This window comes from Phasianus colchicus, chromosome 5, assembly GCF_987193195.1.
Source record: "Phasianus colchicus chromosome 5, bPhaCol1.hap1.1, whole genome shotgun sequence".
Taxonomy (NCBI): domain Eukaryota; kingdom Metazoa; phylum Chordata; class Aves; order Galliformes; family Phasianidae; genus Phasianus; species Phasianus colchicus.
In genome coordinates, this window is record NC_143440.1 from 26271006 (window position 1) to 26283716 (window position 12711).

The window sequence follows — 12711 nt, forward strand, 5'->3', positions numbered from 1 at the left end:
TTTTATTCAGATTACTGCTTTGCAGTCAACTATATAGTCTCCCCTAAGGACTATAGTTTGAGCCACTAACTTGATTAAAAAAAAAAAAAAGAAAGAAAAATCCATTTTCTATTGTGACTTACAATTTTGTTTAGTCAACCCACTGCAAAAGGAAGCATTCCCTGAATTTCACCTTTTCTGTGATCATCTCATTAGAATTCTTGGGTTCCTTTACTAGCACGATCAAGATCTAGATCTAGATCTTGTTACTATCTAAATTCAAAATACAACATAACAGCGTGTTGAGCTTTTTATATTGTTTTCTACTGTTTCCATTATTAATGGCAAAAAAAAGAAAAAAAAAAGAAAAAAAAAAGAAAGCTAAATATTTGACTTGAGAGAGGACTGTTAACAGACAGAAGACTAAAAGAAGAGGGGGCATCAGGTATTTGACACTAAATTCAGGTCTGGAAATGAATTAGAATCTAAAATTATTCATGCTAGTAATGGGAAGTGCAAAGCACAGGATTTTCATTGTTAGTATTAGCCATGATTCTGAGAATATGCTTTTTTAGAAAAGGAAATATAACTACAAAGAAGAGGTAATACAGGAACTGAAAGATAGCTAATACATGTGGGAAAAATTAAAATATCGATGTTTCTTTTTAAGGTTAATAATAGCACTCCTTTTAGAAAACCATCAGAAATACGAACCAAATCAGCCATCAAAAGATTATGTAGTAATTTTAAGTTCTTTACTATGAGACTGGTGAGGTGCTGGAACAGGATGCCCAGAGAGGTTGTGGATGCCCCATCCCTAGAGGTGTTCAAGGCCAGATTGGATGGGGCCATGGGCAGCCTGGTATAGTATTAAATGGGGAGGTTGGTGGCCCTGCATGTGGCAAGGGGGTTGGAGATTCATGATCCTTGAGGTCCCTTCCAACCCTGGCCATTCTGTGATTCTGTGATTTGTACTGAGATATGTATGAAGTGGTCCAGTACAATACAATGGTAATTTACTGCTCTGTATGAAACAAACTGCTGATTTTATTTTCTTCTCAGGAAAATGGAATTTGCATCACAAAATCTAGCTCAAAGCTAGACTGACATTAACTTCTTGGCAATCTGAGTAAGAGATCAGAGCTGAGCATGTTTTGAGACTGAATCAGCTTTTCACCTGCAGAGTTGGATAGCAGAAGATGTGAGCGGTAATTTGGCTTCCTGGGAAATGAGCTCCTAAATAGCCTGTGGGATAGAGTTCTGTTAGTTCTTAGGTGATCTCTGTCACTAGCCTGTTACTGGAATCAGACTCTCACCATGTTACTGTCAATTCATGCAGCAGAAATTCTGCTGTGTCTGCAGCATTTAATTCCCATAGGACTGATTGACAATACCATAGAATGGCTTGGGTTGGAACGAACCTGAAAGTTCATCAAGTTTCAACTGTATTGCCATGGGCAGAGTTGCTACCCTCTAGATGAGTATATTCAATTGGAAGCAATAATGATACTTGCCTTTCTCTGCTGATGCTCCTCAATCATGCTTTCTGCTTCATTTAGGCTTTTAGGAAGCCCCCCTGCTTCCATTAAGCTTCTGATGTTTTGAATCCAATCTATAATTTCCTTCATCTCAAAGTTAAACTTCTGCAACTGATATGAGGCTGCCAGCTTCTCCTTCCTGCAACAAAATGTATAGTTTAGCATTATCCAACACAGAGTTGTCTAGTTCCCATTCCCTTCCCATTTGCAGAGGAAGGTATCCTATGAGAAGGCAACTGAAGTGGATTCAAGCCTCCTTGCTTTCCCTTGCTGATCCTAACCATTTTCACATTAAACCAAAATTACACAGATGCACACTGCCTTGGAGACTACAGGCTTGCCTTCTTTTTTATGACAGTTCATTAGAATATGAAAGGTAAAGATCCTTACAGTTGTTGTTTCTAGAAACAATTCCTGCTCAGGCCTAAGTCTTTCTTGTTTTGAAAATATTTAAGAAAAGAAATATTTGAGAAACATGAAAAAAAAAGTATTTCACAAAATGTTCGTGACAAATGTTATCTGTTAGTCTTGAGACATTTTAGTAAGGAAGTCATTTTAAGCTAGGAAGTCATTGGACTAACTTTCCTGAAGTCATATCTGTGGAACTTTTGTTGCACTAAGTCACTCTTGTTCCAAATGGAGATGTCCTAGCTACCTGTATAAGCTTTGAATGGACCCTCAAAAACTTTTGGAAATCCCCTGACAAGTAGACGATCTGCTACCCCAGGGAATAGCTTTGCTCTGGATGAGAGATAGTCAGACCACAAGAAGCCTTTACCTTTGTTTGGCCTGTCCCTGGAGTCGTAGCCAGTTGTTTTTCATCTCCTGTTGCTTCATAGTCAGCTTGTCATTTATGGATGGATTCCTTGTGGAAAGGCGGAAAGATTCCAATTCCAATGGCTTGAAAGAGATTTATATGGGGTGAATTTATGCCAAAAAAAGCTTATGTTCATTCCTGAATTTGCCTTTCAGAACTAGTTCATTTTAAGATTCTAGTTTTCAAAAGTGGACACCTAGATTATAATATTAAAATATATATGTTATTATATGCACAAAAAGTACATATGATTTCTGAGCAGTCATCTAAGTGGAGAAAGATACATTTGTTTTGTTTCACACACACAAATGCTAATTTACAATTAAGAAAGCAATTTTGCAGAATGGGGACAAACAGAGAAGAATATGAAGGGGTAGTCATAACCTCTATTATCCTAATCTGACTGTGATAGGTAGCAGGAGCCATGGAGCCATGGACAGTTAACAGAAGCAACCGGATTTGCCATTTAGCAGAGGACTCAAAAGCCCTTTGTATATTGTTCAACAAATAGCAGCATCAAAACACTACTTCCAGTGTGGGCTTTTGGTTGATACTGTTTTCATTAACAGCCTGAACAGTCACAAATACTCACCAACCCAGATTTACATTTGTTATCTTTTTTCTACAGCTACATCAACTTGATAAAAATGAAGAACTTTAGTTAGGCAGAAAGGAGAACATGCCAGACTGGTTTTAATCCGCAAGAAAAGTACAGATACTATGCTGTGTACACAGTATTTGTGGCAGCATTAAAAACCTTGCTCATCTTTCTGAGTTTCCATGCAGTATTCCCCTACAACAGCCTTGCTTGCATTATCTGTAACTGCTTACTAGTAAACACCCACATTTCAGATATGAATTACTGAGAAAGTCACAGCCTGTTAAGGTATCACATATATTGTCACAATTTGCATACTATTGTGAAGGAAAGATTTAGAGGAAGTTTGCAAAAATATGTTCTGTATGAAACTATTTCAGCCAACAGTGCAAATGGTGAGGCATTGGTATGGGATTTCTTCTACTGCTGCTCATCAGAAAATATATATACATATTTTTATTATGTAGTTATATAGGAACTCAAAACTGTAATTAATGCTCAGATTAGTCCTAAGCCATGCAAACTGGGCAATTTACAACAGCAAGAACTCATCAGGGAATTATGACCTAAGATTCTGGGGTTTGACAGCTATATCAGAAAACTATGTGAACTGTGATTTTGTGTTTTATTTCTGAACTGCGCTGCAGTACAACTCATGGATCTGAAGAGACATGTCAGAGCTTGCATCAAATTTCCAAAAAGTAAGAATTTTTATAGTATCCTTTGTACTTTTTCACTTCTTACCTCTATTTTGGACTTAATAACATTGATTTCTCTCTCCATCTCTTCATGTCTTCGAATAAGGTTTTCCACACTTTCGACATCTTTCCCATAATCCAGTGCTTGTATCAGGACACTCTGGAGGAAGTGTAAATGGTGATGACACAAAGAAGAAGGGTAATATTTTACTTCTATCAAATCGTTTCCTTATTCCCTTCTTTTTATTGCCATTGGAATGCTTTTATTTTCTTTTTAAGTATCTATAGAACTCTTTATGTCTGCACTCTCAACAGAAATGGAACAAGAACTTTGAATATTCACAGATCTACATAAGATCTGGGCATTCACATGTTAAACAGAAAGGCAGGAATGCTTCCCTACACTTCTCAACCTTTATTTTCTCTCTCTCTCTCTCTCTCTCTCCTTTTTCTTTCTTTCTTTCTTTTTTTTTTTTTTTTTTTTGCCACATAGCCCAGAATAGCCAAATTTTTCCCATTCAGTTGTGCTGCAGAAGCTTGCAAAAGCTGTATTTCACAAAAATATGGAGAAAAAGTTAATCTTCAGAACTCTATCACAAGTGAAATAACAGACAATAAAGAAATACATTCACAAAAGTTGTTACAAAAATTTCAAACCAGTGGTCTTGTAACCTGAAGTAGTCCCGCCATGTATTTGACTACTGGCTTACAGTTCAATAAGCAGTATTTGTTATATCCATGAAGTCATTAGTTCTTATATAAGTCTTCTTCTATTAATCTCAAAATTATAAACCAGAATAGGCATTTGTACTTCCACATGAAGAAAAAAATAAATGAGATTTTTATAGAACTTATAAAAGTTGCATATTTGTCTACATTGCACAGCAGGGAAAGATAAGAAAGTTAGTCCTAAACAAACTAGCTTTGAATTTGGAACACTGGAAGTTTCTACATTCAAACTAAGTGGATATTTAATTAAGGCCAAGTGCCAGGTCTGCACTTTGGCCACAACAGCCCCATGCAGCGCTATAGGCTTGGGGACGAGTGGCCGGATGACTGTGAAAAGGAAAGGGACCTGGGGGTGTTGATTGATGCTAGACTGAACATGAGCCGACAGTGTGCCCAGGTGGCCAAGAGGGCCAACGGCATCCTGGCCTGGATTAGAAATAGCGTGGCCAGCAGCAGCAGGGAGGTGATCATCCCCCTGTACTCAGCTCTGGTGAGGCCGCACCTTGAGTACTGTGTTCAGTTTTGGGCCCCTCACTACAGGAAAGACATTGAGGCCCTGGAACGAGTCCAGAGAAGGGCAACGAAACTGGTGAGGGGTCTGGAGCACTGGTCTTATGAGGAGCGACTGAAGGAGCTGGGATTGTTTAGTCTGGAGAAGAGGAGACCTCATTGCACTCTACAACTTCCTGAAGGGAGGTTGTGGTGAAGAGGGGTTTGGCCTCTTCTCCCAGGCAACAAACAGGACCCGGGGAAACGGACGCAAGTTGTACCAGAGGAGGTTTAGGTTAGACATGAGGAAAAACTTTTTCTCTCAGAGAGTGGTCAGGCACTGGAATGGCTGCCCAGGGAGGTGGTGGAATCGCCGTCCCTGGCAGTGTTCAAGAGGCGCCTGGATGAGGAGCTGCAAGGTATGGTTTAATAGCTTGTGGTAGCAATGGTAATGAGAGGACAGTTGGACTAGATGATCTTATAGATTGTTTCCAACCTTGTGATTCTGTGATAATTCAGGTCAAGTTCTATGGTAGTTCATCTAACTTCTGGAATTCAAAATTTACTTTGAAATTTACCTTTTTAGCCTTGAGTGACTTAAGGACTGGTAATCTGCAATGTGTTTAACATCTTCCTGCAGACTTGATACATAGACAACTGTCAAGGGCTCCGCTAGATAGTCAGTATATCTTCAGTAATACAGATACCTGAGTTTATCACTCAGAAAGCAGAACATTTTCCCATGTCAATTAATCCAAATCTGGGAACTCACCTTCTCAGTAATTCTCTCTGTGATGTCATCAATTTCTCTTATCAAGGCATGAATCTCCAGGGCTCCTTCTAATTTCCTCCTGTACGCATTCAGGTTACCATGGAAACTGTTCCACCTTTTATTGGAAAATAATATTTTAGGAGTGTATTTCAGAGGTGAAAACTTCCACAACTGAGTTTCATAATCTCAGTCCTAAGGAAGAAAGTCTAGATTTCTGAGCTACATTGTGTACTGATCCCCAACCAGATGCAGCATGAAACATCAGCCTGATGAAACTACCTGGCTATATTCGTTCCAAGTTTTTCAGGATGGCATAGAAAGTAAAAGCTACACGTTTCCTTAAATTACCTTAGCTAGTGGACTGTGAAGTAGCAGAAAGAATATGCACTTCACCAGGGCAACTTTTTGAACAGATAGAAGTGTCTTAGCTTCATGAACATGGTCTGTAAAATGCAGTGAAAAAGCCTGTTTGCCTCCAAGGACAGACACAACTTCAGCCCTGCAGGACAAGAAGTCTTCTTGGCTAACTGCTCTGAAATCTTGAAAGGCAGCTCTAGTGCATGAAGTCTGCTAGTCATGATATTAAAGAAAACATACATTACTCCACTTAGCCCAGCCCACCTAAAATTCCTCATCGTACCTTTCTGTTTTTATTTTATGTAAAAGATTTAAAAGCATACTCACTTCTCATTGAGCTGCTTCCGGCGCTGATATATTGTCTTTGTCTCTTCCTTGTTTTGTCTCTCCAGTTTCATGGCCAGGGCATTGATAGCCTTGATGTGAGCATCATCCACTGTTGTCTCCTGTAAAGCGAACAAAGGAGCTCAGGTATATGTTCAAAATGCTTGTGACCAAGTCTGACACATGCAAAACAACAATAGCAGCGACAAGCAAGATTTATATTTCACTACCAGAAATTTCAATCAGCTTTATTATCACACTTATTGTCAGTCCCAGATGAGCTGACAGTTCGAGCAAGAAAGGACATTAATGACGATACACTGTGTAATGATGATACACAGATTTAACAGTGATTTAGGACTACATAAAGACTCTTAGAGCTTCTCTTCTAAGCCAGGCATTCCAGCAGGGGCGCATATGCTGAGGAAATATAACTGCAGCTGCTGGTTACATAGGTGACTGCTGTGAAACAGATGAGATGTGGCAGACTGTTCCTCCATCAAACAGATAAAAGACTTGTGGCTCTTAACTTTACATTGGCATCTGTCCAGAAGTTCGTTCCATATCATGGACAACAGCCTTAAAATCTATACAGTCTAAAGAAACCGAGACAATTCATAAATTGGATAGTAAGATGTGTCGTTGCTTTTCCCTTAGAAGAAACATCATTGCATAATGAAAGGTATGCTAATCCTTTCAATTTTCTTCCCGTGTAACATATATACTACAGGAAGGATAATAGTTGCACATTGCAAATATATCTTCTGGACTATAATGGATAATTCTTTTGAAGCATGATGGATAGTCAATACAGAATACTGCTACAGGATTCAAAAAACATTCTATATTTTTGCAAGACCAGTAAATCATAGGCTTAAAGGGGAGACATTAATCACTGGAGTAGTAGAAGCACAGTTGCCAGATGCCAGCAATTTTTTAATAGAAGTATTTATTCAATCTGAATTTTATTTATGGTTCATTCATACCAAGATGTCTATTTCCATATGTACTTCAGTATTATGAACAGCCATAAAGTAAACAAGATAAACCAGTAGACAGCCACATATTGCTTTTTCAGAAACCTCAGTCTCCTCTCCTGGGAGCTAGCAACACAATAAAACAGTCTGAGTAGAAAACTTGGCAACCATCAATGTGGGATAGTTGATCCCCACTCTGCTCTCAGATTTGTCTAGTGGGGAAATCTAGACTAAATGGATGCACACACTGTGCCAAGACCAGCCTGCTTCTGTTTGGATCATCCTATAAAGCACTGTATATTCAAGCACCAGCTATGAAGGTATCAGTCTCAGTAGTCTCCTCTAGGAGTCACGTTTAAAGTGGTAAAGAAGCAGTGCCTAGAGAAGCAGGCAGTACTGAAGACCAAGGGCATATAAGATCTACCTTAGTCAGTCTAAATACTTCTTTTTTCAGTCTTATACGGTTCCTGTCTCTATCCTTCTTTTTTGCTGGTACAATTCATAGCAGAACTCTTAGTTCACAATTTAGCTGGTGTGGACTGAAGGGTGAATGAAGGTCACTTCACTTCCCTGATTCCATGGTGCTAAAATTCAAGTGTTTTGGCTTTCTGACCAGATCTAATGTACTGTTGCAGAAAATCTTGCTGGGTTCTGGAAATGGGAGCTCAGAGTTTTCCCCCAGGTGTCATGTACATCTATGCTTTTATTTTGCATAAAAGAAGATTGTTTTCTTCTGCTAATAGGTAACAGAAAGAGAAGATGGGAGCTGGCAATACAGTAACTGGCAAATAGTATAAAAGGTAAACAGCATAATGAGAATATTATGAGTGCACATAGAAGTAAACCTCAATCATGAAGTTCAAATAGGCCTAATAGTCCAGACTAGCAAGTATGCACAGAGATCTTTCTTGTGTGACATGGAGATCTGTTTGTCCACATCTGTATAGTTCATAAAGACAGAAAGAGAGGCTACTACAAATATATTGTCTTGCTAGATAGTCTCACACCTTTCCCAGAGGGAGCTGAAGATCATTTCAATAGCTTAGGAGGTGATAATGCTTCCTACTTCCCTGATCTTTCATCTTCTCAGAATAAAGGAATTGTGTTTACTATCTGAATAAGCTAAAAAGTTAATTGTGCTTCTAGCACAAGCTACGTGGAAACAGGAAAGGAAAACATCTCTTACCCCTGATGTTGCTCCACGGAACTCATTCAGCTTTTTCATGAGCTGCAGACAGTGTTCATAGTCATTACCCACATCACCTATGTTAATCATGACTTCCTGAGGAAAGAAGCAGCGGATAGGCAAACACTCAGGTGAAGAGTACAAGAATATAACACATTCCAGTGCTTATGGTGCTGCAAAAAGTTCTGTGATTTTCTCTGTGAATCACTGACCGACAACTTCTGAAGTAGTCACTTCTGATCTTTAGCTAATGATGAGACTTAACCCCAATTCCTTTTCCAATCTATTACTGATTATGAAACAGCCTCCAAATGAAAACTTAGTGGATTAATGACTCTTCCTTCAAAGAGAAACTTGAAGATTTGACAGACAATGAAACTGAATGCCAGTTGCCACATGCTTGAAGTCCCTTCTATTTTAGTGTACTTTTAGGTCTGTTTTGACAGAGACACACGAGAATAATAATCACAGCTTCTTTATGTGCACACTTCACATGTGATGTGTTAGTGCTGTTCAACCAAATTTGGCACAGAAACTCTCTAGAAAAGTTTTAGAATCTGTTGAATTATTCCTTCCATGTTGTTTGTAGAGCACATCATGATTCTCTCATGAGGAAGGCCCTAAGAAAATAGCCTGGAGGTTGACATGTATCACACATTTGTTGTGATACAGCAAGTCTCTAGTGTGCTGCTTGGTTTAAATATTAGAATTAATTTACCTTTTCTCTGATCCAGGCTTCCACCTGGTCAACTTTCTGGAGAAATTCCAGGAAATCCCGACTATCCTCCAGCATCTTTCCACGGGCAGCAACAGCTCTCTTCAGCTTCTCCCAATGCTCCTGAAGCATGCGGACCTGACGGCGGATCTCCCCTGATTTTGGGTGGCCCATTGAAATCAGGGCTTCTCCTTTCTTTACATCCAGGAGAGGGAATTAGATATGAAGGTTACTACTGACTTCTAATGTCATTACTATGTTACAAGAGTTTTCCAGAAGAACTGCTACTTCCCTAACTGGCACTGCACAATGACTTACTAATTTCTCAGCTCCCAAGTAATACAGCTCAGTTGTAATATTCTTACATCTGGAAGCTAATCAAACACACCAGATTTGAACATTCAACTGCCAAGGCTGAAATTCATAGAGTGAGAGCATAAGAGAGACATTACAGATGATTATACCCTTCAACTATATGATTTGCTTATGTTCAATGAGTTTGTTCGGCAACTGAGCATGAAATCCTATTTACTTTTTGCGGAAGTAATCACTTCCACAAGGGTGATTCAAAGAGTGAAGCTGGTGATATCTTTCTCTTTGGACAATAAGGAAAGATGGAAGTCTCCTGGAGAGATAAATTGAGAAATCTCTCTGTTTTAAATTAATGGGATTCCATTTCCATGGCATAGTAACTGGGTTCTTGTTAAATGAGTAGAAAAAAATGGTAAAGAGATGGTGAGGAAGCTATCCATCTTTCTCATTCCATTTTAGATAACCTGCAGTGATCTGTAAAAACACTAGCAGAGTGTTAGCGTTACCTTATTAACAGCTGTGATGATTTCTTCATTTGCTAGAATCTCTGCCTCAAAGACCTGATGCTTCTGCAGCAGTTTCATTTTGTCCTGCAGATTGCGGGGATCTTGTACGGAAGGATCCTCTAGCTTCTGCATGCGCTCACTGATCCAGTCTTCTGCCTGTAGCAGCACGAAGCACTCAAGTTAGCATGACAACTAGATGCCATCCTGGGGTCTCTTCTCAGTACACTGTTCTATGAAGTTTCCTATCCCTGGGCTCTTCAGTTTCTGAACTATTCTACTTGAAATAAAAGCAGGTAGAAATGAAAATAATTTTTATCTGACAACAGGAATAATAAAAAAATTCCTTGCTGTTACACTTCATAACATTTGAAATATTCTAATCAGGAACATCACATTCGGACCACCAGATGAACCATGAAGACTAATAATGTAAGTGTTACACATTTCTCCTAAGAAATTCTTTCTTAGGAGGTTTACACTTATGTAGAAGGAAATGGACAATAGGATAGTGACTTTTCCACATTTATTTTTAAAGTTTGCTAAACTTAATCACTTTGCATTGACACAAATATCTTCTGTGCATCAAAGCAACAACTGAACACTTGACATACACTATAATTGATTCTGTTGTCCTCAGACCACTTCAGTGACTAAAGAACAGCAAATTGAAGCCAGCCTTATCAGTTTCAAAGCATCTTGGCTGTCCTTGTGGTACTGCAGTACATACAAGGGCTGACAACTGGAAGATTTTCTCAGTTAATTAAAAATTTTAAGTATTATTTCAGCTGCTGAAATTTTACAGACAATAAAAATTGTTTTCACTAACAGCACACTCTCCTGAAACCATTTCCCTCAAAAGTACAGCTAGAGATTCAAAGAGGAGTCTCTTGCCTTATGTCAAGGTTGCCCAGGACAGCAGTCATCTGCTGTTTTCATTTCTGACACCCTCCTCCCAAGCTAGGGCCTTCTCCCATTACCCAGCCACATATTAACACTTTGAGGTCACTTAAACTGACTTCTCATTTGAATGAGAGAGGCTCATCTGCGCAGTTAGGTTGGGAAACTAATGTATTCCCTGCACACTGCCTCTCAAAGGGTGATTTCTCTCCTATTTTCTAATAATAGGCAAGGGCTTTATGGCAAATTGAATAAAACTATTAAAAAAAACACATCTGCACTCTTATTGGCTTAATTTATTCTCACTTTACTGAAGACAAGGACAGTGAGCCTAGTGCTATACTCAGTGCAGGTACATAAGAACAGTCTTATTTCAGTGGGACTCATAAAAAAAACGTGGGCTCTATCAGTCTAGAAATCTATGCTTTCAAAATGAATATGATTTTTTATTAACAGAAGTATTTCAAGCATACACACAAAAAAGTGTTTGACCAGTGGAAATTACTTAAAATTAATTATGGAGTAAGGATTTTCAGGGGGGTGGAACCTGTACTATCACAGAATCACAGAATTGAAGGGGTTAGAAGAAACCCCTGGAGATCATTGAGTCAAACCACCCTGATAAAGAAGGTTCCCAAGAGTAAATTACACAGGAAAGCATTCAGGCAAGTTCTGAATACCTCTAGAGAAGGAGACTCCCAATAAATAAGAATAAACAATGACCTCACAGATTGCACAATTAAATTCAAAACTCATCTCTGCAGTTTAACTCTCCTCTGGGGACTGTCCTCATAAATGAACTCACACACACCCAGAACATCGCTAAATTTAAGTTAAGCATTCCATTCAACCAAAGAGGAAAAGAAATATTACTGTAAGATTTTTTTTTAATTCCTCGGTGGCATTCACATTCTGTAGCAGTAGGCAATGACTTTAGATTGACAGACTAAATGAGTAGTTACTTTGAGAGCAAAAACTCTCTGCAGAACTCCTGGCTGAATCAATACAGAGAAATTCCTCACTATACAGGGCCATATGCTGTGTTGTGTGTTATTCACGATGATGGAATGAAGGAGGACCCCAGTCCAAGCAGTGATTTGACATTATAGGCAGATGGGAAGCAATTAAGAAGCAATCTTAGTGAAGAGGTTGACTGTATCTCTAGGAGCACATGACAGTTTCTCCACTAGAGTAGATGTTAGCAGGTATGTGACCTTTTCATCAGAGGCACAAGCGTTCTTTTGAAAATGTTAGCACTGTGCAATGCACTGTCCATTCCATCCACTTCTAGGCCACAAGATGGACTGACTGTGATTGGTGAATTCATTCATGTGGTAGGAAAGGTATGGCTAAACGATACAGGTTAATATTTGACTGCGTAAATAATTCCTAATAAAGTTTATTTTAAAAAGCAGAGTGTACCTCTGGCTCATCAGTGTAGCCAAAAAAGAGGATATTTAAATTATTTGATCATTACTGGGGGAGCTCTAAATATATTTTGTTATAAATGGAATTTACTAGCTATTTATTTATTTATTTTAAAATTTGGTTGTTAGAAGTTGGTTGAAGAAGTGTAAAATAGGTCTTTGCCGACAACCCTAATTTGAACTGCATCAGGACAAGTGCCCTTTTTGTGGAATGGGAAGTGACAAGTACCTGCAGTTTTTCTTTAAAACATGGAGAATGTTCTAAGGGATGTAGCAACAGAAGGGCTTATCAGACCAGCAAGACTGTTTGCAAATGTCCCTTCTTGTCTATGTGCTGTTGCCCATGCCAGCACACTGGATGTTAAGACATTTTTCAGTCACAACACGGTG

General features: G+C 38.8%; 1 protein-coding gene across 1 annotated transcript in view; it reads right to left on the reverse strand.

Moving 5' to 3' along the window:
• The window catches only part of SPTBN5 (spectrin beta, non-erythrocytic 5), a 92352-nt gene that overhangs the window by 25626 nt on the left and 54015 nt on the right, over positions 1 to 12711 (reverse strand). Inside the window, exons 36-43 of the mRNA XM_090141997.1 lie at positions 9998 to 10153; positions 9183 to 9374; positions 8465 to 8560; positions 6305 to 6423; positions 5621 to 5735; positions 3677 to 3790; positions 2296 to 2417; positions 1494 to 1656 (exon numbers count right to left, since the gene is read on the reverse strand). Of these exons, the coding sequence (XP_089998123.1) occupies positions 1494 to 1656; positions 2296 to 2417; positions 3677 to 3790; positions 5621 to 5735; positions 6305 to 6423; positions 8465 to 8560; positions 9183 to 9374; positions 9998 to 10153 (1077 nt within the window). The remainder of the gene's footprint in view (positions 1 to 1493; positions 1657 to 2295; positions 2418 to 3676; positions 3791 to 5620; positions 5736 to 6304; positions 6424 to 8464; positions 8561 to 9182; positions 9375 to 9997; positions 10154 to 12711) is intronic.